Below are 24,513 nucleotides of genomic sequence, written 5' to 3' on the forward strand. Positions count from 1 at the left end.
CTAGTATCTATCATTCCTTAGTAGCCTAAGCAATTTACCAGAGGTGGTGCCTGGCTACTGTGAATGTCTCTGAACATAATATGAATTGAGTCAGATAGGGGCTGTGTCAACGATTTATCTTTGAATGCTATATAATCAGCTATCCTGAACTCTCAAACGTCTGGCTAGTGCCATCAAAATGACTGATATTGGACATATTGCAGCACCTTAATTTTCAAAAACTAACCCAGCAAGCTCCAACAGCTCAGCATGACCGATCTCAACATCCCCTTCAGATGGCCCCCTTGATCTCCCCATCAGGTCCTTGAATCCTAGCTTGACTGAATCACCCTCCACATGGGGTGTTTCAGCTCCATAATTCACTGTAGTCGTGGATTTTAACACAGGCCGATAATCATTTGGGCCTCCCTTGGACTGAGACCTAGTGTTAGGAGACTTTTGATCTTCGGGGCCATATTTCTCAAGCACAATGCACTTTGTTTGCATTAACACATTGATGATCAAGACAACTTTAACTTCCCCAACAGAGTTTGCAATCCGCCACGCAGCATCCTGCCGCAGACGTGGCATAGAATCATCAGACACTGCAGATTCCACCACAAAGGAAGGCCAGTCACGCTTGTCAGATCGGATAGCAGGATTCTTGAAGGCACTGTCCCCTTCTTTGATCGCGCCCCATGGTCCTTCAAATTCTGAGGCTCCTAGGGACACGAACTGATTGTCATCGATGTTCATGTCAGCGAGTTTGGTCGATATAATGTGGCAGAGACTGTCATGTACAGTTTCAGTGGTGCTGGTAACCACCTTGAGTACGAGGGTGCTAATTTCAGGATAGTAAGTGAAACGGACTGCGCTGCCCAGTTTCTTTCGACGACTTTCAATGAATCGAAACTCTTTTAGAGAAACATTCTTGAAAGAAAGATATTGGCTCACATCTTCTGTTTCCAGTCTTTTGTGTAGATCTGCAATGGCCTTGGTGAGGGCATGCAGGTCCTTGTAGGGTGTAGCGGGATACTTCCTGATGAGGGCGAGCTCGGAGGAGGAAGGCATTGTGGGGATATTCTTGGAAGATGGAGCAGCAAAACAAAGATGTGAGTATAAAGGGTGAGGCTTTGGGTGAATGGAGAGGGGGGTGCATAGAACCCGTTGGCAGGGGTGAAGCACGGCCTTAAATAAGTCAGAGTGTCAGAGAGTAGAGCTTGACAACATTTTCTTGCCTTTGAATTCTCGGGGTGTTCTGTGCTCATCTCCGGGGTGTGCCGTTCATTATTTCATTGCAACTACTTCTTTCTAAAAAATTCTCTTAGCATGAGGTGGCCTAAGTGATGCCGGACTTTTCCAGTAACGACCCCGAGGTGACAAATTCGATGGACTTTGATATCGGCTGTTCTCATTGCCTACATGGAGTATACTTGTGTCTATATCTGTTTCTTCATTGAAATGCATATTAAGCAGGCTACGCCACCTTTATTACGACGTGATGACCCCGCAGTCCATTTCCTTTCTTTCAATTCCGCATTACTACTCACCATTGATTAACGAAAGAACAAGACTCTTTGTTGAAGGTAATGGTCCGGAACATTCCAGGTTGAGAACAAACAAGCTGCACAAATTCTAAACACTTTGTAACTCTACCATGTTTCTCTGTCTTTTGACCCATTTATGGGTAGTACTATATACTTCCACAATTCATCCTCGGCCATGCTGCCATCAATGATACTCATCATTCTTTACTTGATTAATCCTGCAAACCAACTCTACTCAATACAATCTATCTCAATTCAGTTACTTCTCCTTCTTCTCTGCAGCCAAAATGCCTCGCATAGAACAGGTTCATCAAGAAAGCCGTCGAAGAAGTGATCGCATTCGTGAAATAGCACAAAGGAAACTAGCCAGCACAGAGAAGCAAGAACCTTCTTCACCATCAAACAAACGTACAAAAGTATGTATAATGCGAGCAACTTGCTATTTCACTATCAGACACTGACGTTGTGTGTACCATAGTCACAAACCAAACCATCAGCCAACATGCAGAAAAAGCGAAAAGCGCCGGCATCACAACATGTGGAAAAACAGCCCAAGAAGCCTTGTCGGCAGCAGAATCCTGCTGTACCGGATGCCGGAAACATCGATCAGGAGGTATGTCGCTCGCCACTTTTCCCATGAAGAAGGAACAAAATAGAGCTGACACTATTCTAGTGGATTCAGGCATTCCTACAGACAGTCAAGGGCTCTTCCATACACTACTGGATACAGAATGATCGATGGCCGAAGACGCTCTTCAACAATGTCCTTGGGTTTGTTCTTGTTCACCACGAGAAAGCTCGGAGCCTCCTGAAGAAGAATATGAGGACGACAATGAAGAAGAGGATGAGGATAGCTATAAAAACCGTACTGAAGCCTATATCGATAACATATTCGTGACCTACCTTTGGTGCCAAGGCAGTTATCTCAAGGACTACAGGAGTGGGATTACAGAGGATGAGATAAAGATGTGTCAGGAATTACTCAAAAGAGAATGTGAGACCCCCAAAGACACACTAATGGACAGCAATGCTTGGTTTCATATATGCAAGAACATAGCTCAGAAAAACAAAAGTGCAATCATTCGGTCAATAGCTCAATTGATTGTTCCTTCTGCCGAGCTTGAAATATGCAGAGGTCAAGTCAGCAAAGCTATAGATCTGGTTGAGAGTATAAACGAGCTTTGGGATCACTCGATTCCACTTCAGTGGAATCCCAGACTCATACAACGAAGGCTCCCGACCCCACGACCTGATTACGCAGTGGGATTCTCTAAAGATGCGTTCACAGACGAGCAATATGCCAAACTAGAGCCTCTGCCTGGAGAATGCGGAGAAGCTTCTTATTACAAGGGCACGCAGAGTATGCTCTTCCCATTCTTTGTAGCAGAAATAAGAGATGCTAGTGGGTCATTTCTAGTCGCAGAGCGCCAGAATGCTCACAGCATGACCCGGGCTCTTCGGGGTATTGTCGAGCTTTACAGACTATCTGGACGTTGTCAGGATGAACTGGACCGGAAAATCCTCGGATTCTCAATATGCTATAGTCATTCGCATGCTGAGTTATATGCCCACTACATCGTGACTAAAAATAAAACAGAGACATGCTATTACCGCCATTTTCTCAGGACGTTTAATTTCGTGGGAGGTGGGATGGAGGAGAGATGGAAGTCTTATAAATTTGTAATAACTCTTTACAATGACTGGGTCCCAATCCATCATCAACGACTCTGCTCAGCAATTGACAGTCTACCGGATGTTGATCCGCATACTACTTGGACATCCGAGCTGCCTGCGCTTATAAATGGAACTGTATCAGAGAACATGACCGCTGCAATATATAGCGGGGAAGACTGATTGAACTTGCTTACGCCCACTTGTTCTGACTTCATTCATACTTACTTCCCCATAGTTCCCCTTCGCGATGTCAAGTTTGATTTGATTTGATTTTTTTTTTTTTTTTTTTTTTCCGCCAAATCACTGAATCACCATACTGGGCCTTCAAGGAACTCTGCCTACTTCAACGAAAACGAGTTATCCAGATTGCGACATAGGTACCATTTATAACTTGCCCAATTAGTTTATATACCCATCTACAAGCTACATGCTACACACACTTACAAGAAACTATGTACTCCCTAGAGTAGAGCGCTTTTCTCCACATTCAAACCAGTTAGAACTCACACCGTGCACTATATTCCCCATAACGAAATTCAATACTCATAAACGCACTGCAACTACTCTAAAAAAGTAACTGTGAAACAATACCTCTAACTAACTTGAGAAGAGAAAAATAAATAAATAAAAATAAAATAATAATTATTATTATTATTATCATCATAATCATAATAACCCCCAGCCTTGCTTTGCTTGCAAGGCTTCCATCTAGCCAGGGAGGGGTCAAAGAAGGAAAAAGAAAATCCCAAAAAATTGGAGTCAAAGGGGATCGAACCCTTGACCTCTCGCATACTTGCGAGGATGCAAAGCGAGCGCTCTACCACTGAGCTATAACCCCAGGTTTCTTGTGGCAAGATTAGTTATTTTAAGATATATTGTAATTTAGAGCTGTGGAATGGTTGCAGCTTATGGATCATGTAGACTTCAATGTTTGAAGCTGGGATGGAGCTACTGGCGAATGTAAATCTAGGTACCTGTTGTTGTAAGGTATTTGTGAACAAGGTAAAATTATGGTTTTACTGGTAAATTACTCGGATGAAGACACAGTGATCAGCTAGCTGTCTTCACATTCAACATCTCCCGAATGTAAGGGTTCAATATGCTAGTGGTCTCTGGTTGAGACTTTATATATCTAAGCAGGTCGTTCGCATACAGTCATTAGTAGAAATGTGCTCATACATCCACATGCTCCAACACCACACTTCCCTTTCGTGCCGTCGCCTCCACATAGCCCGGATTCTCTGCCTTCAGCTGCTTGAACGTTTTCTCTGCATCCCATACCCATGGGCTGTCCGACGCGAAAAGCAGATCCATGTCCTCCAGGGTACGTTGATTGCTCTCTGGGTAGAATGCCCACACCATCGGGATTGCGATGACGTTGCTGGCCGCGAAAACATATAGCGTCTTCTCGCCAATGGCGCTGAACATCACAGGGCAAAGAAGTGTCTAGTCGGCTGTGTTAGCTTTGCTTCGCAATCTAGGACGATGAACACACCAGCCATCCGTTTCCGATACTCCACCCGACTACGCCCCAGGCGTTTCCGCGGGCTCGTACTGCCAGCGGGTAGATCTCGGCGGGATAGATCCAGGGTACTATATGTGTGCGAGTTAGCGACGGTCTCTACAGGAAGAAGCTTGGTATGTACCTGTCAGCCATGTAGCTCCGAAAGCAGCTGTAAAGATAAAAATCATTGCGGCCGCGGCTGCTCCGAAGGAACTGGCGCGAGCAGCATCGCCCGAGTCGCGGGCATTGATGGCTAGGCGGGAGAATCCTCCGGCTAAGAACATGGCGATTCCTTGACTGACTGCTCCCCAATATAGGGTCCAGCGACGACCGATGCGATCGAGCGTAAAGACACATACGAGTGTTGCGAACTGAGTTGTTAGCAACGTCCCATGATGAAAGATACAGCACTCACCATGTAGAAGACGTTGTTCAGTCCACTAAGCCATTGACTCTTCATCGAGTCGAAACCGGCAATGCTGAAAATGGTGGGCGCATCTGCTCATGTTAGACTAGTCCAGTAGATGTGCTTTGGTAGTTGACATACAAACAGTGACACCTGCGATACCAACCCATTCTTGCATGATCTGCAGCCAGACAACCAGCTGCACACGTCGTCCAAGATGCAATTTGCCTGTCTTGTGTCCAAAAAGCATTGCTAGGTACAAAGTGCTGTGGTTCATTGACCGTTCCATTTCTGCAACGTTCTGAATATCCCGGAATTCGGCTTCAGCGCGGACAGCATCGTCGCCAGTACTTCCTCGAAGACGCCCAAGGATGTAACGCGCTTCTTGCTCGCGACCAACTTTGACCAGCCAACGTGGTGATTCGGGAAAGAACCAGACCGAGACAAACAGGAGGAGCAAGAAGATGATTTGAAACGCAATAGGGAAACGCCACCGGAACGCGGATTTGCCGCCATCGATAAAAGACAAGCCACTACATCAATTAGACAAGCCTCGAGAGAAGTAATGTATACTTACAATTCAAGCCAGTAAGCCACCACGACACCGAAGATGTTGAGAGTAAATTCGATTGCGATAAACTGTCCACGGGAGGTATGTTCAGCTGTCTCTGTAGCCCAGACGGGCACGATGGCGTTCAGAATCCCCGTGCCGATACCATTGATAAAACGGGCTGTGATCATACGTCAGTTTAGAGTGCGAATAGGCTCTTTGGATCTCTTACAGCAGATCATCCAATTGTGGTTCTGCGCTGCGCATTGCAATGACGCCCCCAAAACCGCCCAGACCGTACCTGTAGCGATAGTCCTGATTCTGCCAATCTTGTCACCGATCCAGCCACCAATTAGCGCGCCACACAACGTCCCCAGGTAGTAGACAGACACAATCCCGCCTTGCAATAGACTGTTTGTAACGACAGGGGTGAGCTCTCCGTCTTCCACTTTGGTGTATCCGAAGCCCATAAGGTCGATGTAGTCTTTGGAGTTGTTCACACCCGACATCATCCCCTGATCATACCCGAAGAATAGGATCGACAAGGCCGCGATGCAATTGATAGCGATGAGAAGATTACGCTTCTCCAATTTGTGGACGATATTCCATGATGGTATTAGGTCACTCATGGTGACTACGCTAGGGTAGGCGGTTGCAGTGACTGCTCGGGTGTATACCGGAAGATACCTTCTTCCGCTTGGGTGACTTCAAGCAGAAAGACCGCGTGATTTGGGGGAGAGATCAACTACCTGCTGTATAGAACCACGTGCGAATGGGAAGGAAGGTTACAGAGACAGCGGGCGACGCGACGATTAAATAGAACGGACTATAAGCTTGGTGGTGCAATTTGCGCCTGAAGATCATCCATTTTCAAAGAGCAACCCCATGGCGCAGGACCGGTGCCAGCCCGATGAGTCGAATATGGTTACATCCCGGGTGGGAGGACATCAAACAGCCACATCAAGGCACTTGGTCCCACTCAAAAGCAGAGACGCCATTGGAATACGGGACCCGCACGAGAAAGTCTGGAGAGAATGGGTGGGAACCCGACCCCAGACCGGGACGCGGACGAGTCCAAATCGGTCATCCGGCCAGCGCCTATGCTGCCGACCTGCAGACCGAAGGATTATGGACCAATGTCCGAGGTGGAAACAGTGACGGCATGCTAGTGTGGTCTGTATGTGTCGTGTAGGAGAGCGAGGTGCTAGTCAACCGAAACTCGGCTGTTCACACTGCACCATCCGGGGTTGGCATACTGGGGAACGCACTCCATGTACGAACTTGGGGATTCAAGAAAGCAGCGGTATCGGCGGGGCACTAAAGCTGGAGCGGGTGGTACAGAGTAGTTGGGATAGCGGATTAGGCCATCAGGAGGAGTGGATGGCCTGAAGTGTGGAGGTTTTCCGGGGATTTTGGTCCAAGCGGGTGGGGATTTCAGCCAGATTGAGGAAATCCGGAGAGCATCGCGGCGGACCAACTCCGACTCTCCTCTTTGGGACATCCCGTGCCAGTTTAGCCTGCCAACTATTTTTGCTGGATGTTGAAAGAAACTTATTCAGATGACTATCTTCTTATTTCTTTGCAAAGTTCTCTTTATATTTCGTAGACAACTAGGTCTCTTGCAAAATTGATATGTCTTAGGATAATAGCTTTATCAACGCACACAATAAGCTATGTCGGGCTCACTAATCCTGCCACGAATTTGGCAACCTGACTATGAGATAGTGACATGCCACAATACTGAGAAGTGGCCTGGCTCTTGTCCATGGCAGATATGATTTGGTTGTCAGAAAGCTGTGGGGACTGTCTGAGATTTCCTACTGGCGCATCGATGATCCCAAGAACCTGGTGAGGTGAGGCTCATCCGAAAGTTAACATTAGAGTGTGATAAGTAGCTTTGTTAGTCCTGCTTGCTCACCTTCTGCTGCTGCTGCTCGAGTATCTACGTACAACCCTTGCCTGGGGTTAGAGGTTTACTTCATCTCGGCATATTGAAGTCTAGGGGCTCCTGCGCTTTTGCACTTCGCATAGGCAAGCATAAGTATACTAACTCTGTTTTTCCTGGCTTCTGTGAGCCGTATGATATGAAATTTAGGAGTTCTCTACAGTTCTCAGCTGTCAGTATATATCAACGGTATGGGAGCAGTAGTTTCGAGGATGGCATTAAGATTCCCTTATTACAACAATGACGGAGTTTTGCAAGTTTGAAATGACACTTTAAAAGACATAAGAATACCGCTCTTGCCAAAACTTGTCAGGACTTGGTAAATTCGTCTCTAGTATGACTTGTTAGCCATGGTGGTGGTCCAGTAGCATTTTATCATCCCTTGGCATCAGGCGACTGAAAATTTTGTGGCTCAATAAAATCAGGGCGTAGCAGAGCGGAACTAATTGATATCAGATCACAAACACACCCTACTCCGGCCGAAATTGGAGCAACCGGTTATAGAAGACTAGAAGTGCACTTTAATATAGATTGAGTGGGCGCCAGCAGCATCCGAGCCGCTAAACCGTGTTTGGGGCCCGTCACCCATCTTGGATAGACAGCTGTATGTCCAATTGATTCCCCTATTGCTGTGAGTGGTGTCTCATTGCACTCTGCTCCTGTGCAATCAGTATTGCCATGACCAGAACGCGAGCTCTGGTTGCAGAGGAATTATTCGCCTGTGCAATGTAATTTTAGCCGTGCCGTTTTTCAACGGTTCTCGTTCCGGACAGAACAATTTTGGGCGAAACAATATAATTCCGGATCTGCATGAGAGCATGAGTGGCTACTGGGGGAAAGCCATAATTCTACAAATGACCAAAACAACACATTCACAGTCAACTTAAGGCGCTTGAATCGTAGCCTAGAAACATTCCATTTTCCAACGAAGCACCGCTGTTACCCACTGAACCATCCCCAATTGCCAAGCCAGTAACCACTACAGGATGCACGCCAGTTGACCAGACACTGTGCAATCTTATGGTTGCACCAAGTTAAGCTGATTTAGATTCAGAGCTACGGACGTCGATGCTCCGCAAGATGCGCTCTGCAAACGCAAGTCACGTCATATCAGTTCAAGCTCATCCGCATCATCCAATAAAGAGCGCCAGCACTCCAAGTCAGACTGGGATGAATTCCATCCGAGCAACCCATTCAATCCGCGCTTTAGACTTCCAGTCCAATGGCCTTCAGCCCAAGACCTGGACTACCTTTAGGTGCCGTGCACTGGCTCGAGCCATGCCGACGATAGCCTTTATGGAGCCAGGGGCTTGGCCAGTTACCCGCGGAGACTGACGAGATTCGGTAATTTTCATTCCCAGAGACACCGGAGAGCAGTTCATGATGCAAGATTGACTGTTCACTGGGAGCGTGACTCCTGCAATTACTCGAGACTGCAAGTGATTCCCTTCTGCTGACTCCGAAGCGGGAGAGAGTCTGGTTCCTTACCCTTTTGGGCGATTCTATGAGGTATTTTGGGCCGTAACACTGACCGGTATTCAGCCAGGTGCAGCCCCGGCACGGCCTCGCACGCTTGATGTCAAGCGATCAGGGAACTACCCCAGATATCAGAAGCAGGAGAAACTTCTGGGGATTGAAGAGCCAGACACTGTAGCGGAATTACGGTTCAGCACAACATCGGCAACATGGCAAAGGTTAGCCGAATTGACCCGACGCTCACGGGGGCGGATGATTACATACGCGAGGCATACAGTATCGATACCGGGCCGCCAGCTTTTGCTGGCGAACCTCCAGAAAGCTTCTTGTCCCAACATCGTTTTTCCCTATCATCCTCTAACCACTTGAGCCCGTCTCCTCCCACCTCCAATTGTCCCCTCCCCTCCCCTTCGTTGCTTGTTCACTGGGAGGTCTGGTAGTCCGCTGTTCTTTCTATATCCTTTGACTTTTTCCTTTGCCCTTTCGCCCCCTTTTCACCATGTTCCGGAGTCTTTTGCCGCGGGCGACTCCGCGGGTTGCCCTCCGCTGTGCCGGTCCCAAGGCCGTTCCCTCTACCTTCGTCGCTGCTCCTTCTCTCGCCTCCTTTGGACGCACACAACGTGGCTATGCCTCTGAGTCAGGTAGGTGGCCTTTTTACTTTGCGATGGGCCCGTCGCAGACGGTGCCTGCGCTTCCGAAAAAAGTGGCCCCCGGCTAACCGTCGGCTGGAATTAACGCAGGCGAACACGATCTTGTCATCATCGGTGGTGGTGTCGCTGGTTACGTTGCTGCCATCAAGGCCGGTCAGGAAGGTCTGAAGGTGCGCTATCTATCGTTCCTCGAAATGTTCCGGCTGGACGATCTCTCTAACGACTTCATTTTCACAGACCGCATGTATCGAGAAGCGTGGCCGTCTGGGCGGTACCTGCCTGAACGTCGGCTGTATCCCCTCGAAATCCCTGCTCAACAACTCCCACCTCTACCACCAGATTCTCCACGACACGAAAAAGCGCGGTATCGAGGTCGGTGATGTGAAGCTGAACCTTGAGCAGATGATGAAGGCCAAGGACACCTCCGTCGAGGGTCTGACTAAGGGTATCGAGTTCTTGTTCAAGAAGAACGGTGTCGACTACATCAAGGGTACTGGTGCTCTCGTTGACCAGAACACCGTCAAGGTTAACCTCCTTGAGGGTGGTGAGCAGACTCTGCGCGGAAAGAACATCCTCATTGCCACCGGTAGTGAGGCTACTCCTTTCCCCGGCCTCAACATTGACGAGAAGAGAATCATCACCAGCACTGGTGCCCTCTCCCTCAAGGAGGTCCCCAAGAAGATGATCGTCATCGGTGGTGGAATCATTGGTCTGGAAATGGTGCGTATACCCGGTGGAATGCATTCCGATTTTGCCGTTTGAAAATCCATGCTCATGGTTTCTTTTTCTACCCCTCAACAGGCCTCTGTTTGGTCCCGCCTCGGCTCTGAGGTTACCGTCGTCGAGTTTCTGAACCAGATCGGTGGTCCCGGCATGGACGCCGACATCGCCAAGCAGGCCCAGGGGATCCTCCAGAAGCAGGGTATCAAGTTCAAGACCGGCACCAAGGTTACCAAGGGTGACGACAGCGGTGCTACCGTCGCTCTGAGCGTTGAGGCCGCCAAGGGTGGTAAGGAGGAGACCCTCGACGCTGACGTTGTCCTCGTCGCCATCGGTCGCCGCCCCTACACCGAGGGTCTCAACCTCGAGAGCGTCGGTGTCGAGAAGGACGAGCGCGGCCGTCTGGTCATCGACCAGGAGTACCGCACCAAGATCCCCAACATCCGTGTGATCGGTGACTGCACTTTCGGACCCATGCTTGCCCACAAGGCCGAGGAGGAGGCCGTCGCTGCCGTCGAGTACATCAAGAAGGGCTACGGCCACGTCAACTACGGCTGCATCCCCAGCGTCATGTACACCCACCCCGAGGTCGCCTGGGTCGGCCAGAACGAGCAGGAAGTCAAGGCTGCCGGCATCAAGTACCGCGTCGGTACCTTCCCCTTCAGCGCCAACTCCCGTGCCAAGACCAACCTCGAGACTGAGGGTCAGGTCAAGTTCATCGCCGATGCTGAGACCGACCGCATCCTCGGTGTCCACATCATCGGCCCCAACGCCGGTGAGATGATTGCCGAGGCCACCCTGGCTGTCGAGTACGGTGCCTCTTGCGAGGACATTGCTCGTACCTGCCACGCTCACCCTACCCTGGCTGAGGCCTTCAAGGAGGCTGCCATGGCTACGTACTCCAAGGCCATCCACTTCTAAGCAGCTCCCCCCCTGTCTTGATCATGAAACCATACACACCCACCCGCATTATCCTGTACCCTTTTTGGCCTCTTGTCTCTTATCTTAGTCTAGCTCAGCTAGTCACTTCCGTGTAGCATTGACCTCATTAAATTTTCCTATCTTTGGTTGTGTATTCAGATATAACGAAATCAATAGTACTGCCTAACATTAACATTACACCAGTTGATGAGTAAAAAGAGTATGTAGTCAGTGAAAAAGAGCACCAATCAACCACTCAACCAACTGAAGTTTTCGCAAAGTGGAGAATGTATAAAAACATAAAAAACAAAAAGAGAATTTGAGCTCCGATAGGGGGAATCGAACCCCCGGCTGCCGTGTGAGAGACGGCGATGTTAGCCACTACACCATATCGGATGTTGTTGAGGAACTGCCCTTTATTTTGCAACATAAACCAAGGATAGATCAAATAACACCTACTACAGCTTTTTCTATCTATAGGGCTGTCTCCTTTCCCACTGTAATACTACATTTCTACATCCTATATCCCTTAAGCCTTTCTCGAAACACGACTAACGATTCAATTAACAATTTAAATGCTTTAATCCCTTACACCAACTATAATACTAATGCCAAAATTTCTTCTCCTTGATCATACTCTTCTACTACCTCCCCATAATCAGATCTACTATCATGTTCATAGAGCCCTCAGCCTCCCGCCTTAACTGCCAGGCATATATAAGTAAGTAATCAATGGAACCTCAAGGTCGCCGTCACCGCCGCATCCAACAACAAACTCGTGGCATTAACATAACTTGCCGACGGACTAAGCAAATAAACAATAGTATCGCCGACCTCATCACTCTCGGCTGCACGCTTAATTGGTATAACGGCCTCGATCTCCGCGCGCACCTGGGGGTTCCGCTCCAACTCGACGTCCAGAAGAGGGGTGCGGACCCAGATGGGGCACACAGCGTTGCAGCGGATGCCTTCGGCGGAGTGATCCAGTCCTGAAGTGAAACATATATTAGAGAGAAAATGAATTTGCATAATGTGTGTATGTAGGCAGGGAAAAAAGAAGAAACTTACCAACCATCTTCGTCACTGCCATGCAAGCATGCTTGGAGACGGTATACGATCCCTTTCCGGGCAGTCCGGCGAAAGAGTTGGCTGAGCAGACGTTTACAATGGCGCCGCGGCCAATGTCTCGGGTGCCGGTGCGGCTGGTGAAGGTGCGCGAGGTCTGCTTGCGCATGGCGGCGGCTTCGGCGCGGCAGCAGAGGAACATACCGCGGGCGTTGATGGTTTGGACACGGTCGAAGTTGTCGATGTCGGTATCGGCGAAGGGGGTGTGGACGCCGTTGTCCACCTAGTTCTTCTGAGTTAGTCTGGTGGGAGAGAACTATGTTCTAGGTTGTTGTAGATATCCTTTAGGGATGATGGTGGATGAGTGGAGGTGGATGGGACTCACTCCTGCAGCGTTTACGGCATAGTCCAGCCGTCCGAACTTCTCGACTACAAAGTCAACCATGGCTTGCACGCCGTCTTGGTCGGTGACGTTCACGGTGAAGTGTGTGGATTGGTATTCTGGGTTCGTGGCGTATTGCTTGCTCTCTTCGGCGGAGGCAGTGGCTGTTTCGGTGTTCATGTCGGCGAAGACGATGACACGGGCGCCTGCTTCAGCTAAAGAGAAGGCGGCTTGTTGGCCAATGCCACGGCCGGACTGGATTTCTTGGAGGTTAGCTGGGAGGTGATCTTTCTTGGAGATAATACTGTGGTGATGATGATGATGGTTGGGGGTAGTTCTTACTCCGACGACGAGGGCAACGCCATCCAATTGGGTACCTTTGATGACCATTGTGAGCGTGTATATAGAGGAAGAAGTAGGAGATGGTAAGAGAATGAGAGACAGAGGGAGATGAGTTGGAATGAAGACAGAAGAGACGTTTATGAGCGAGAAAGATAGAGAAACCAAGGGAGGGGAAGTCCCAGGGAGGGGTGATCTTATAACTCTAGAGACAAGGTCTATAGATAGGACATGGATAACGTCCACTGAGCCCCCGCACGGACAGCGGAGAGTCAATGGGCTGTCTCACACATTTCATGGTTAATCTCCTATGATCAGGCTGGTATCCTTGTCGCGAACCACTACAGTAGGTTAACCGAGTGGCCCATAAGAAGACACACCCGCTGGGATTAGTGGAAAGGCCGTTCACTAACTGCGGGACTTTCCCGCCATTGGATGACAAGCCCATGTCTAGTCAGAGTGACTACTGCGTCTAATTTAGGTTGTAAGGTGGGCTGGTTGAGAATGGACTTGGCTGCAGTCAGAAATTAGGATCCCCTGCAGCCTGGATCTCAATGAAACCTGATTTGCGGGCATCGGGAACACTAACCACCACAAGCATTTAGTGTAACATAACCGAATGCTGGTCCTCTAGCGCCTCATAAGTTCTTTGTTCCTTTGGATTAGTTGTAGTCTATATCCATAGCCGATTGGTGATGTCCTAACGGGAGCTGAGGTGGCTTGCCTTTCCTTTTCAAGTATTGATCGGTCAATCCCTGCTAGTCTACCCACAACTGACTGTGATCACGCTGCGCCAGATAACTGTTACAGCTAGACGCCGCCTTGTGCCGCTTTCAAAGATGTTGCTGGTACAGTGTCGTATAAGTACAATGCTAGAGATATTACCTTCCACAAGGGCCACAGATCGTGCTTCATTCCGGGCATTATGGCACCCACACCGGCTTCCGTGACTCTTGAGCCCCAAGGGACACCAACCATGACCAACCCAGACCAGCACGCCTGGAAGCCCTTAACATGGTCTCTCATAGTCTTCTTTTTACTAGTAGCGCTTTTCTATTTTGCGCTGGACAACACCATCATGGCCAATGTACAGCCAGCCATCATCGGAATACTAGGCTACTACATGCCGTGGTACCTGGTAGGCGCATGTCTCGCTCTAGCCGGCAGCGCCCCTTTTCTCTACCGTCGGTCCAGACAACAGTAGCGCCCGTCTGTATGGCTATTCGGTGCTCACAGCCTTTGGCGTCGGGTACCACTCCCAGGCTGGGTTCCCCGTGGCTCAGGACAAGGCCTCTCCGGGGCTGCTCTCCCAGGCGGGTGCGTTTATTGGCGTCGGTTAGGACGGTGGTATCGCTCTCGCTTTGACTATTGCCTATACGATCTTCCTGAATAAGTATACTGGCCGAATTGCGGCTATTCTTCCGCAGCAGCCCGGCGACACTATCCAACAGGCTATTTTTGGTGTGCGTGCGGAGTTCTTCAATTCGTTGAGTGTTGATGATGTGTTTGTCTTTATGATTGCTGCTGCTGCTCTTTCGGTGGCGTTGGCGCTGGTTATGAAGTGGGAAAGGTTGTTTGTGGGATTTGGATCTCCCCATGGAGATGATGCAGAGGTGAAAGAGGTGAAAGAGGTGAAAGAGGGGGAGATCGGGTTTCTGGGTCAGCCACAGCGTACATTTCCACCCCAACTGATAGATCGAAGATTGGAAAGTAGAAGAGGGCGCTGATGTTACTAGGTAGTGCTAATGATATCTCTTGGGCCGCATTCCTGGATCCTAGCAGATGGTAGCACTGTGCCGCCGCCCAGGATGTGGCTATACCTTGCTATATGGGCGTATAAAACCACATACATGGCCAGCAACCATACCTATGCCATAGGATTAGGACATGATTGCTAACTTGTATCAATTCAGACCGCGGTCTATAGATAACTAAGTAACAGGCCGATCCACCCACCCACACCAATACCTCACCCAATAACCGGCCGCCAGCAGCCAATACCTAACCGCACCGTGCCAAACGGCACTCATCATCGACCAATTCTGAAGGTACTCGCCATACCAAATGCTCCTGGCCCAATGCAACTCCGCCGACCTAGCAACCTGATACTCCCACTCCCTCTCCGACATACCAGCTGTTTCCCCTCTATCCAACCACCTCCCCATCAGCGCTGCATGCGCCGCCGCCTGATTCGTACTAAACGCTGCATGCGGTCTCATAAGTGTTACCGCATCGCCCACCAACCTCACCTTACCACCGAGAAAACATGTCCTCTCCACCGGCGGATAATCCGTGATGAGATGCAGAAACGGAGCATCAATCAGCGAGAGAAGTTCACGGAAGGGAGCTGGGAAATCCAACATGTCCTCTGCTGCCTGTGCACGTTGTAGGTCCCATATCCGTGGCGGTACCAGGCCCGGCGCTACGGTGGTGTGATGCCGCACGCCATGGATGTCTGTCATGAGAGTTGGGAGGTCATGCGCCGGCACGTTCTCGTACCAGCAGAAGTTGAGATAGCGGGTACGCGGGGTGATGGAGCCATTGGGGCCGGGAATATGGTAGACGACGATGTGGGAGCCGTGGGTGGGGCGTTTGCGAATTAGATAACTGATGTTGGACTGGAAGATAGCGAGGGTGGCAGGGGTTATGCGGCTTTCGGGGATAATGGCGCGCCAGGCGAGGTAGCCAGCGTATTTGCGGTGGTTTTTGTTGTCACCTTGAGGGGAGGGGGGCAAGAAAAGTTGGCGGACGGTGGAACGTGGGCCATCAGCGCCGAGGACTAGATCTGCTGTGTATGTCGTTGTGGCTCTTGTGCTACTGCTGGTGCTCTCTGTGACGATAGCTAGCTGTCCAGTCGATGGGACCTCGGATATGTCGACGACTCGCTGGCCATACTCGTATCGTGCGCGGGCTCGTGCGTCGCATGAGGATTCGTCTGGTAAGGTAGAGAGGGGATCTGGAGGGTTGGGGATGTAGTCGCTGGCTAGACCATCATAGTTGGCGCGGAGACGAAAATACAAGGCATCCCAGGAGGTCATGATGCGCTGAAGGCGGAAAAAGGGCTTCGGTTGGCCCGAGTGGTCGACGGATTGAAGCTGCGTGGCTGGGATGCCCAGTGGAATGTGGGAGACGCGGTCAAAGCGCGACAGGAACGTCTGGACGTCTGGACCTATGCTAACGCCGGCCATGTGCGAGACGGGAGTTGGTGTGGGACTCTGTTCGAGGATGTGGATGGAGTGGCCATGTTGATGGAGAGTGATGCCTTGCATTAGAGCTGAAAGGGAGCCGCCGACCTAGAGCAATTGGTTAGTGTTCGTACTTAAAGGCATTGGTTGCAGGAGGCAGGGAACTCTTTTACAATGATTATTTTCATAGGAGATGGAGACGCCATGATTAGGCCACTACAGTAGAGGGCTGGGAGGACTGAAATAAGTTGGTGGTTGTGAGCAATGAGAAGAGTGGGGGAGATCAGGATTCTTATACGCGGCATGAATGAATGGATTTGCATATGACTGCAGCAACAGCTGATTCGCGTCGGTTTGTAGTACCATATCAGTATCTACACCAATTTTGCAGGCCTGTGTGGTTGTACATCTCCTCTGACGGATATGAAAACTACGCCTACTGGCGTCGACTTTCCATCTTCTTCTCTGTTTTCTCGACCCTCTACTCCTTCTATACCCGCATCCTTATCTTCGCGTTCACATCTCCGTAAAGCCAGAGACATGATCTCAGACTTCCCAGAGTCCATCTTTCTCCATACTGCTGCCGGTGTGTGATGCAAGATGATTCCAGACGGGCTAGTCCATCATGACCGGTCTGTATAGTGACCTGCTTAGGGTGCCGCGAGGGTTGTTATGTGTCGGACTACCACCTGGACAGAGCCCCTCAAGGCAATGAGTAGGTAATACTGGATTGCTCAAACAGGGCCAAAGGTCTTGGGAGAGCAAGCTCCCTTGTCTGTATAGAGCATGTTCAGGTTGAGAGAGACGGCTCTTCCGCAGTGGAAGCGACAGTAGTGTGCCAGCGCACTCTAGAGAATTGCCAGTTGGCAAAGGCTAAGTGGTTGTGTAACACCTCGCAACACTCCGGTAACTTATGATTAGAGACATTGTGCGTCTGCATTGAGCTAGCACAACCTTGCAGCAGCACTGTTATCTCCATAATACTGCAGCTAAGTACATAACCTATGGCACCTTTTGGCTCCAGGCCATTGTCCCGTCTTTCGAGCTATCAAGGTATGCAGCGGAGAGTGACAGTAACCGAAATACCGCGCGGCACATATCCATCATTTGATGAGGTGCTGGTCGAAACTCTTTGACATAGCAGCCTCTAGGGCGAGTCAGGGGAGTCATTCGAAGCAACCAAGAGGATTAAAGCCCATGCAATTGAGACCTTCAAGATAGAAACCCGTCCTAGGATTCATGTTAACGCGGGATCGTGAAACAGTCTATCTATCACTACAGCCCTACTCCAAACACTACCCGGAATTATCACGGTAGAGATTCATTGCGTCGTATTCATGCTAGTCTTGCTGCTGAAGTGGCAACACAGGGGCGGGGTCAACCTCCCCCAGCTGTGTTCTATAGTCATTCATGAACATAAGAAAAGATATCACCCAAGCACCTCATCACTCTTACTGGCTACTTATTTCACCTGGAACTTAATGCCCGAGGAAGTAACCTGTTGCTCATTGTAAGTCATGCCTGGAGCAAAAGGCTGGACCCATTCTTTGATAACGGTCAGGAATGTGTCACGGACAGCCTCGACGGCTTGGTCTTGCGACGCTCCGCTGCTTTCAATATAGACTAGAATGACAATTAGCACTGCGCCATGACTCTGTTTGATGTCCAACATACTTTTGACTTTAGGTTCTGTGCCCGACGCACGAATGGTGAATCTGACTTCCCGATCCATCCATAGTGTCAGCATCTGGGTGTTCTTGTCAACCGGAAGTGTGGGCGTGTGGTCCTCGGTTCCAGAATCGTAACCCTCCGTCAGGTCTCGCCATCGCTGGATGTTGAAGGAACCAAAGGACTTGCCGGCGCCGAACGGTCCGGACCTGATTTTTCGGAAGAGGTCCATCGTAAGATCTGGGTTCGTCGAACGGACGTAGGTGTTGAGAGTCTCGTGGTGCCCATGTTCCTTGAAGAGTTGTTGAAGCTTCGTATAGGGGGTGAGCCCTTGAGCATTCCATTTGGCTTGGGCTAGCAAGAACACCATAGCGGCGGAAATACCGTCCTTGTCGTAGCACACCTCCGGAAACATGTACCCAAGCGCTTCTTCAAAGGCGAATGGAACATAGTAGCCGAGTTCCTCGAGTCTCCGCGCGATGTTGCCCATCCACTTAAACCCGGTCAACGCTTCTTCGTAATGCATCCCCTTGGCCTTTGCCATTTTCTCCAACATGCACGTAGAGACGGTCGAGTTCAGCACGGCAATTCGTGTGTCGCTGTCGATAGTCTCCAAGGAATCAAACAGGTGCGATGCAAGCAGTACTCCCAAATGGTTTCCGGTGAAGGAGAACCACGATCCACTGCGATGGGTTAGCGGGGTCCTCTGGTGTGTAAGGCAACGGATACATACTTGACCTTCTCAGCAGCCGCGAAGCGATCTGCATCCGGATCATGTGCAATAATCAATTCTCTACCCTCCCGGTCCGCGGTGCGCATCGCGAGATCCAATGCCCCAACCTCTTCGGGATTAGGAAAAGCTACCGTGGGAAAGTCGGGGTTCGGTTCTTCTTGTTCTGGGACGACAGTGAAATCTTTGATACCAACGGAACGGCACAAGCTGGGGAATACCAGGCCTCCTACACCATGCAGAGGAGTATACACAAATGGCTGTGGCTGCTTCCATTCCCGGACCGTGTATGTCTGCAAAGCGATGAGCCCATGTTACAAAAGCACAATGCATAGAGACTCACAGCGTATTGCCATACTGCTGTGTTGTAGTGTGGCAGAAGGTTGTCGTACGCCTTGGGGCGCAAGTATTCACCGGGCTGCAAGTCTTTCCAAGCGTTGGGCCAGGGCGTCAGATTCTCCTCGATAGATCGAGCTATCTCCACATCCATGGGGGTATTGATCTGGGCGCCATTTTTAAAATAGCTGGAGCATGTTAGTGATAATCAAAACAGGCTGGATGAGCGCAACCAGACACTTTGTAACCTGTTCACCACGTCCGTCAGCGATACGGTCCGGCTGTCGAGGAGCAAGCCATGGCAACCTACCATTATCTTGTGCTGGATTCTAGGGCAGGATTAGCCACATGATCTTCGAATGGCGGACAGGGATGCCTTACATGGCTTGCCGTAACCATGATGCCTGCAGCAGCATGCAGTTGGGTTACACCGAAAGGCACCGTCGGCGTAACAGAAGGCTCGGAGTAGAACCAGACCGGGATCCTCTGTGCGATGAAAGCGTTTGCGGCCAGAGCGGCGAACTTGGCGGAATTGTAGCGAGCATCATGGCCAATAACGACGCCATAGGAGGCAATATCACCATGGTGCTTCTTCAAGTACATCGCCAGACCCTGCGATGCCTGAATGACAGTCAAACAATTCATGCAAGAGAAGCCCGCTGCCATGCGACCCCGGAGACCAGCGGTGCCAAATTGGATTCCTGCAGTTTTTGCGGATTAGACATGACAGGCAGGGGAGCGTAAAGAGCCTAAATTCGGTACGAGAAGATCAGATGAAGCATGTCTCGAGCCCACACGTACTCTTTTGCAGGCGCTGCTGCAGCTCCGTCAGCTCTCCCGCATCGCGCAGCCGCTCAATTTCCCCGCGAGTAGAGGGATCCTAATGGGGTTGGGCATTAGCAGCTAGACATTTGGGAGGTTGTGTGTGGGGAAGTAAGTAAGAGCATTGAGTAGCAGCAATACCTCCATCACCACCACTACTATGGGGGGGAGTTAAAGCTGAGCTGGGCGGAAAGGAATCTGACAAATGCAGGGGACTTACCTGGTCCCACTCAAGCCATTTTTGGATCAGCGGAGAGAGGGAATCCTGTCAGAAAGGACCAGCCGGACCGAGTCAGAACATCCACACTACTTTTCTGCCCCTATCGATCTAGATAGAAGCGTGGTGTAGCCGCGCACACCGGGAGTTGACTATACCTCTCCTGGGTTGGCGGCCATGTTGGATCATACGACGCTGACAACTGGACTGGGGGGGGGGAAGAGGACGGACGGTGGAGGGGGGGGGGAGGGACTCGCGGATCAGAGCTTGGTTTTGGGGGGGAAGAGAAGGGGGAGGAGAGGAAGAGTTTAGAGGGAGAAATGCAGAAGCGACGGTGGGAAGAGAATTAAAGGAGGGGAAGAAATGAAGACAAGACTAAAAGTTAAGAAGGGAAGAAAGCAAGCTGCTGATTGAAGGTAGTAAGTAGTAATAGTAGTCAGTGATGGTGATGATGATGATGATGATGATGGAACGGGGAATGAATGGGCGAGACGGAGACAGAAATGTGGGTGGAATGACACTCGCTGGATCGGGTGACGATCGCCGGCACGTTTCATCTTCGCGTCCCCGCTTTTCTATTAGTAGTTCCATCTTCATTCTGTCCTTCCACCTCCATCTGGTCTCTTCCTCTCTCGGTCTCTGGATTGTAACATCTCATTCCACTACCCCTCTAATCTTCTCTCCCTACTAGGTCTTTGCACTATATGATGCCCCCTTGGGCTGATCCTTCACCCTCTTTGTAAACCCCCCTTCCCCGATACCCTGGTTGGAAATTACACTGGTACCTGTTGCACTGTACCATGGTCACCGCTCCTTCTACCTCCGCGGCCCGGAAGGACACCATTTTGTCCCGAAGGTATATTGAGGGCCTGATTTCAGAAGGCAAGCATGTCATCATCTTCGACGGTCGCGTACTCAGAGTCGATGCTTGGATTCCCTACCATCCCGGAGGAGACAAGTCCATCAGACACATGGTTGGGAAAGATGCCACGGATGAGATCAACGCGTATGTGGCCCATGAACCCCGGATGCCCGGATGCGAACAGACCGTTGACTCCGACGTTTCTCTTCTACAGGTTACACTCCAAAGAAGCGCGCCAACGAATGTTGTCCTTTCAGATCGGTCGCATCGAGGGCCCATGGGTGAACTTCCTGCCGCCCATCCAGGGCGGAAAGTTTCGTCCCTATACCGAGGATTGTTTGTCCGATGAAGAAAGCTCTGGTCCAGAGAGTTCCGGTCAGGAAACATCACAGCCGCCATCCCCGATCTTTGATGCCGTCGATAGCACGTCAGGTGCTCGTCAGCGGAAACCTGCGCCCGCAACCCCAGCCTCGACCGCCAAAAGCGAAGAGTTCAAACCGAAACCGTTCTTTCTCGATGCTCGCACGCAGGAGGAACTCGTCTTCGATACGGCCAAATACCCCTCCCTAGATTTGGAAAATCAGGAGAAGATCAAGCAGAGGTATCGTGAGCTGGACCGGCAGATCCGTGCAGAGGGGCTTTATGACTGTCGCTACTTCTCGTACTTTATCGAATGCTGCCGATATACGCTCTTCGCTGCCTTGTCCTACTATTTCCTACAGATTGGATGGTATGCGACCTCAGGATTCTTTCTTGGATGCTTTTGGCATCAGCTTGTGTTTACTGCCCATGATGCTGGCCATATGGGCATTACGCACAACTTTCACGTCGACACGGTGATTGGTATCATTATCGCCGACTATCTTGGAGGACTCAGCCTTGGGTGGTGGAAACGCAGCCACAATGTCCACCATATCGTGACAAACGCCCCCGAACACGACCCGGATATCGAACACATGCCATTCTTCGCCGTTTCCCATCGCTTCCTTACCAGCCTTCGCAGCACCTACTACGACCGCATCATGGAATTTGATGCTGCTGCAAACTTCCTTCTCCGCTTCCAGAACTACCTCTACTACCCTATCCTCCTGTTTGGACGTTTCAACTTGTATCGCCTGAGCTGGGAGTACCTCTTCATGGGCCAAGCCCCGAAGAAAGGTCCCGCCTGGTGGCATCGGTGGTTTGAGATTGGCGGCCAGGTCTTTTTCTGGATCTGGTTTGGCTACGGAGTGATGTACCGGTCGATCCCCGACTGGAGCAGCCGGCTTTCCTTCCTTTTCATCTCCCATATGGTTACCTCTCCGCTGCACGTGCAGATCACGCTTTCTCACTTCGCCATGTCCACCTCCGACATGGGAGTCAACGAGTCTTTCCCGCAACGAATGCTCCGCACCACCATGGATGTCGACTGCCCAATTTGGCTCGACTTCTTCCACGGCGGTCTGCAATTCCAAGCCATCCATCATCTCTACCCCCGTATTCCTCGGCACAATCTGCGTCGGACTCAGCGCCTGGTGCTCGACTTTTGCCGCGACACTGGCATCCCTTATACCATCTTCACCTTCTACGATGGTAACAAAGAGGTGATTGGCAAACTCGGCGATGTCGCAAAGCAGGTCCGCATTCTTGAAGAGTGCAGGAAGTCATGCGCGGAGAATGGTGTGTTCTCGGATCATCATTGAAGCCATTGAAGACTATCTATGCGAGTCAGTGACCAAGCTAGATGCATCCCTTCTGTCACTTTATCAAACATGTACTATCCCCCGATCATTGTTGTAAATAGTCCCACTCTACGCTACGCTACGCCACCCCACCCCTACCCCACAGCACTATATAGTCTATCTGGTGGTTGTCCGGATATGGCTGACGCCTTTTGACTGCCTCGCAGTGCTTAATGAGATAATGCCCGGTTTGTGATTTTATCGGTTTATAGAATGCATTGTAAATTACATGAATATCAGTATAAGATTCTACCTTCCACGTCTTATACTTACCGCTGGTATCTAAAAGCCATACAGGACCATAAGTTATCATATTCATGCAATCACCAATACGGTATGCTATCATATCAGCGGATTAAACACATACCACGTGTCGAATCCATACTATACTAATGTACCCCATAGTCGTCTTCTTCCTCCTCCTTTTCTTGTCGCTGTTGCTAAGTAGTATAATCCGACTAGCTATTTTCTTTCCCTTAACTACAAGTTCCAATAACCTTCTATACATGATACTAAAGATATATGAAGGAAGCATTAAATACAATATCCTACACAAAAAAAGATAAAATTTTAGTTCGATACCTAATAGCCACATTAGAAATTACAACCACCCTCCCTTCCTCAATACCATACCCATCCATCCACGGAGTATTCAAGTATAGTTCCTAAATAGTTCAACCATCCAAACCGATTCCCCCCAATCCCGCTGACTCACCGCCCACCTCCCAAACCCATAATCATCTAACCACATCCAGCCACTAGCTCCCGAACCAGCTACTTAGGCGAGCGCCAAGCCCTCCACCCGCACAAGCAAGAACAGCGGATTAATAAAAATTGAACAAAAAAAAGAGAGGGAAGTTCACGATAATTGTTATTCCGCCCGGCAATCCATCCAGACTCTCTCAACGGCCATCATCACCTTACCGAACCCCGATAGTTCAGGTCTTGATTGGCAGTCCAGCCTCCCTTGCGGTACGCCTCTCCTTCTCCTCCTCTCTCCTTTTCTTTTTTTGTCTTTTCGTCGACGACAACTAACCTTCAGGTCCATCCAGCATCTCAAATCCCACCGGTCACCCCACCGTCTCAACTACAATTCAAGATGTCTTTCCAGAAGCCTGAGAAGGATTTCGGCGAGGGCCCTGTACGTCTACCACCATACCATTATTATTATCATCATACATATACATGTCTCAATGCGATGGATATGGACATGGTATTTATATATATTCAATTGCGACAGTACTAACAAGCAATTCCTGCTATTATAGAAGGTCCACAAGATCCGTATCACCCTCACCTCTCGCAAGGTCGCCTCCCTCGAGAAGGTGTGCTCGGAGCTGATCGACCGTGCTCGCTCCAAGTCCCTCCAGGTCAAGGGTCCCGTCCGTCTTCCCACCAAGACCCTTCACATCTCGACCCGTAAGACCCCCAACGGTGAGGGTTCCAAGACCTGGGACAAGTACGAGATGCGCATCCACAAGCGTCTCATCGAGTAAGCACCCCCACCTCCCCCTTTGAAGATGTTGGAAGGGAAAGGATGGAAAGCTAATATCTGTGTTCAGCCTCCTCGCCCCCACCGAGACCGTCAAGCAGATCATCATCAACATCGAGGCTGGTGTTGAGGTTGAGGTCACCATTGCTGCTTAAATGTACCCCTACCTTCTCTAATGGTTTGGGTTCGTGACAGGGGTGGCGCGGACGATGAGGATATGTTTTGTGGTGCTGCTGCGGATGCAGGGTGCGTGCTAGGCATTCGTCGATACCCGCCAGTTCCTGGCCTGAAAATGAAAAAGTTCAAAAAGCAGTAAAACTAT

At 50.1% G+C, this 24,513-nt stretch overlaps 10 protein-coding genes and 2 non-coding genes across 12 annotated transcripts; 6 read left to right on the forward strand and 6 right to left on the reverse strand.

Annotated features, from left to right (window-relative positions):
- Positions 1 to 207: 207 nt before the first annotated feature.
- BDQ94DRAFT_165023 (uncharacterized protein) lies at positions 208 to 1,050 on the reverse strand (the record flags this gene model as incomplete). Its single annotated transcript, XM_026770177.1, has 1 exon — positions 208 to 1,050. The coding sequence occupies one exon, from the start codon at positions 1,048 to 1,050 to the stop codon at positions 208 to 210; it is 843 nt and encodes a 280-aa protein (XP_026632311.1).
- A 763-nt stretch (positions 1,051 to 1,813) lies between these two features.
- On the forward strand, positions 1,814 to 2,424 carry BDQ94DRAFT_165024 (uncharacterized protein; the record flags this gene model as incomplete). Its single annotated transcript, XM_026770178.1, has 3 exons — positions 1,814 to 1,942; positions 2,005 to 2,139; positions 2,200 to 2,424. 3 exons carry the CDS (start codon positions 1,814 to 1,816, stop codon positions 2,422 to 2,424), a joined length of 489 nt encoding a protein of 162 aa, XP_026632312.1.
- A 1,530-nt stretch (positions 2,425 to 3,954) lies between these two features.
- On the reverse strand, positions 3,955 to 4,038 carry BDQ94DRAFT_t15. The gene has a single exon. It is a non-coding gene; the product is annotated as a tRNA-Ala (tRNA).
- A 335-nt stretch (positions 4,039 to 4,373) lies between these two features.
- Positions 4,374 to 6,289, reverse strand: BDQ94DRAFT_156118 (putative MFS monosaccharide transporter; the record flags this gene model as incomplete). The annotated part of the gene is made up of 7 exons (XM_026768588.1): positions 4,374 to 4,646; positions 4,696 to 4,793; positions 4,847 to 5,075; positions 5,120 to 5,202; positions 5,252 to 5,643; positions 5,688 to 5,841; positions 5,893 to 6,289. The coding sequence occupies 7 exons, from the start codon at positions 6,287 to 6,289 to the stop codon at positions 4,374 to 4,376; spliced, it is 1,626 nt and encodes a 541-aa protein (XP_026632313.1).
- A 2,098-nt stretch (positions 6,290 to 8,387) lies between these two features.
- On the forward strand, positions 8,388 to 9,370 carry BDQ94DRAFT_132816 (uncharacterized protein). Its single transcript, XM_026764138.1, has one exon. The coding sequence runs from the start codon at positions 8,674 to 8,676 to the stop codon at positions 8,938 to 8,940; it is 267 nt and encodes an 88-aa protein (XP_026632314.1). The 5' UTR covers positions 8,388 to 8,673; the 3' UTR covers positions 8,941 to 9,370.
- A 32-nt stretch (positions 9,371 to 9,402) lies between these two features.
- Positions 9,403 to 11,567, forward strand: BDQ94DRAFT_4171 (dihydrolipoyl dehydrogenase). Its single transcript, XM_026775714.1, has 4 exons — positions 9,403 to 9,722; positions 9,822 to 9,901; positions 9,969 to 10,451; positions 10,533 to 11,567. The coding sequence occupies exons 1-4, from the start codon at positions 9,581 to 9,583 to the stop codon at positions 11,370 to 11,372; spliced, it is 1,545 nt and encodes a 514-aa protein (XP_026632315.1). The 5' UTR covers positions 9,403 to 9,580; the 3' UTR covers positions 11,373 to 11,567.
- Positions 11,568 to 11,696: 129 nt separating this feature from the next.
- On the reverse strand, positions 11,697 to 11,768 carry BDQ94DRAFT_t14. The gene has a single exon. It is a non-coding gene; the product is annotated as a tRNA-Glu (tRNA).
- A 154-nt stretch (positions 11,769 to 11,922) lies between these two features.
- BDQ94DRAFT_132818 (SDR family NAD(P)-dependent oxidoreductase) lies at positions 11,923 to 13,678 on the reverse strand. Its single transcript, XM_026764139.1, has 4 exons — positions 13,162 to 13,678; positions 12,823 to 13,074; positions 12,441 to 12,720; positions 11,923 to 12,361 (listed from the first exon to the last, which is right to left on the reverse strand). The coding sequence occupies exons 1-4, from the start codon at positions 13,207 to 13,209 to the stop codon at positions 12,102 to 12,104; spliced, it is 840 nt and encodes a 279-aa protein (XP_026632316.1). The 5' UTR covers positions 13,210 to 13,678; the 3' UTR covers positions 11,923 to 12,101.
- A 405-nt stretch (positions 13,679 to 14,083) lies between these two features.
- Positions 14,084 to 14,947, forward strand: BDQ94DRAFT_165028 (uncharacterized protein; the record flags this gene model as incomplete). Its single annotated transcript, XM_026770179.1, has 3 exons — positions 14,084 to 14,296; positions 14,499 to 14,829; positions 14,895 to 14,947. 3 exons carry the CDS (start codon positions 14,084 to 14,086, stop codon positions 14,945 to 14,947), a joined length of 597 nt encoding a protein of 198 aa, XP_026632317.1.
- A 120-nt stretch (positions 14,948 to 15,067) lies between these two features.
- BDQ94DRAFT_165029 (phosphoribomutase PRM15) lies at positions 15,068 to 20,295 on the reverse strand (the record flags this gene model as incomplete). The annotated part of the gene is made up of 11 exons (XM_026770180.1): positions 15,068 to 15,079; positions 15,132 to 16,451; positions 17,815 to 17,966; positions 18,018 to 18,694; positions 18,745 to 19,034; positions 19,085 to 19,265; positions 19,316 to 19,325; positions 19,388 to 19,406; positions 19,459 to 19,778; positions 19,879 to 19,957; positions 20,275 to 20,295. 11 exons carry the CDS (start codon positions 20,293 to 20,295, stop codon positions 15,068 to 15,070), a joined length of 3,081 nt encoding a protein of 1,026 aa, XP_026632318.1.
- Positions 20,296 to 20,732: 437 nt separating this feature from the next.
- Positions 20,733 to 22,939, forward strand: BDQ94DRAFT_132837 (fatty acid desaturase). Its single transcript, XM_026764140.1, has 2 exons — positions 20,733 to 21,122; positions 21,193 to 22,939. Exons 1-2 carry the CDS (start codon positions 20,917 to 20,919, stop codon positions 22,658 to 22,660), a joined length of 1,674 nt encoding a protein of 557 aa, XP_026632319.1. The 5' UTR covers positions 20,733 to 20,916; the 3' UTR covers positions 22,661 to 22,939.
- An 859-nt stretch (positions 22,940 to 23,798) lies between these two features.
- S10a (40S ribosomal protein uS10) lies at positions 23,799 to 24,346 on the forward strand (the record flags this gene model as incomplete). The annotated part of the gene is made up of 3 exons (XM_026770181.1): positions 23,799 to 23,840; positions 23,968 to 24,191; positions 24,262 to 24,346. The coding sequence occupies 3 exons, from the start codon at positions 23,799 to 23,801 to the stop codon at positions 24,344 to 24,346; spliced, it is 351 nt and encodes a 116-aa protein (XP_026632320.1).
- Between the last annotated feature and the right edge of the window lie 167 nt (positions 24,347 to 24,513).

This window comes from Aspergillus welwitschiae (assembly GCF_003344945.1).
Source record: "Aspergillus welwitschiae strain CBS 139.54b unplaced genomic scaffold BDQ94scaffold_1, whole genome shotgun sequence".
Lineage (NCBI taxonomy): Eukaryota > Fungi > Ascomycota > Eurotiomycetes > Eurotiales > Aspergillaceae > Aspergillus > Aspergillus welwitschiae.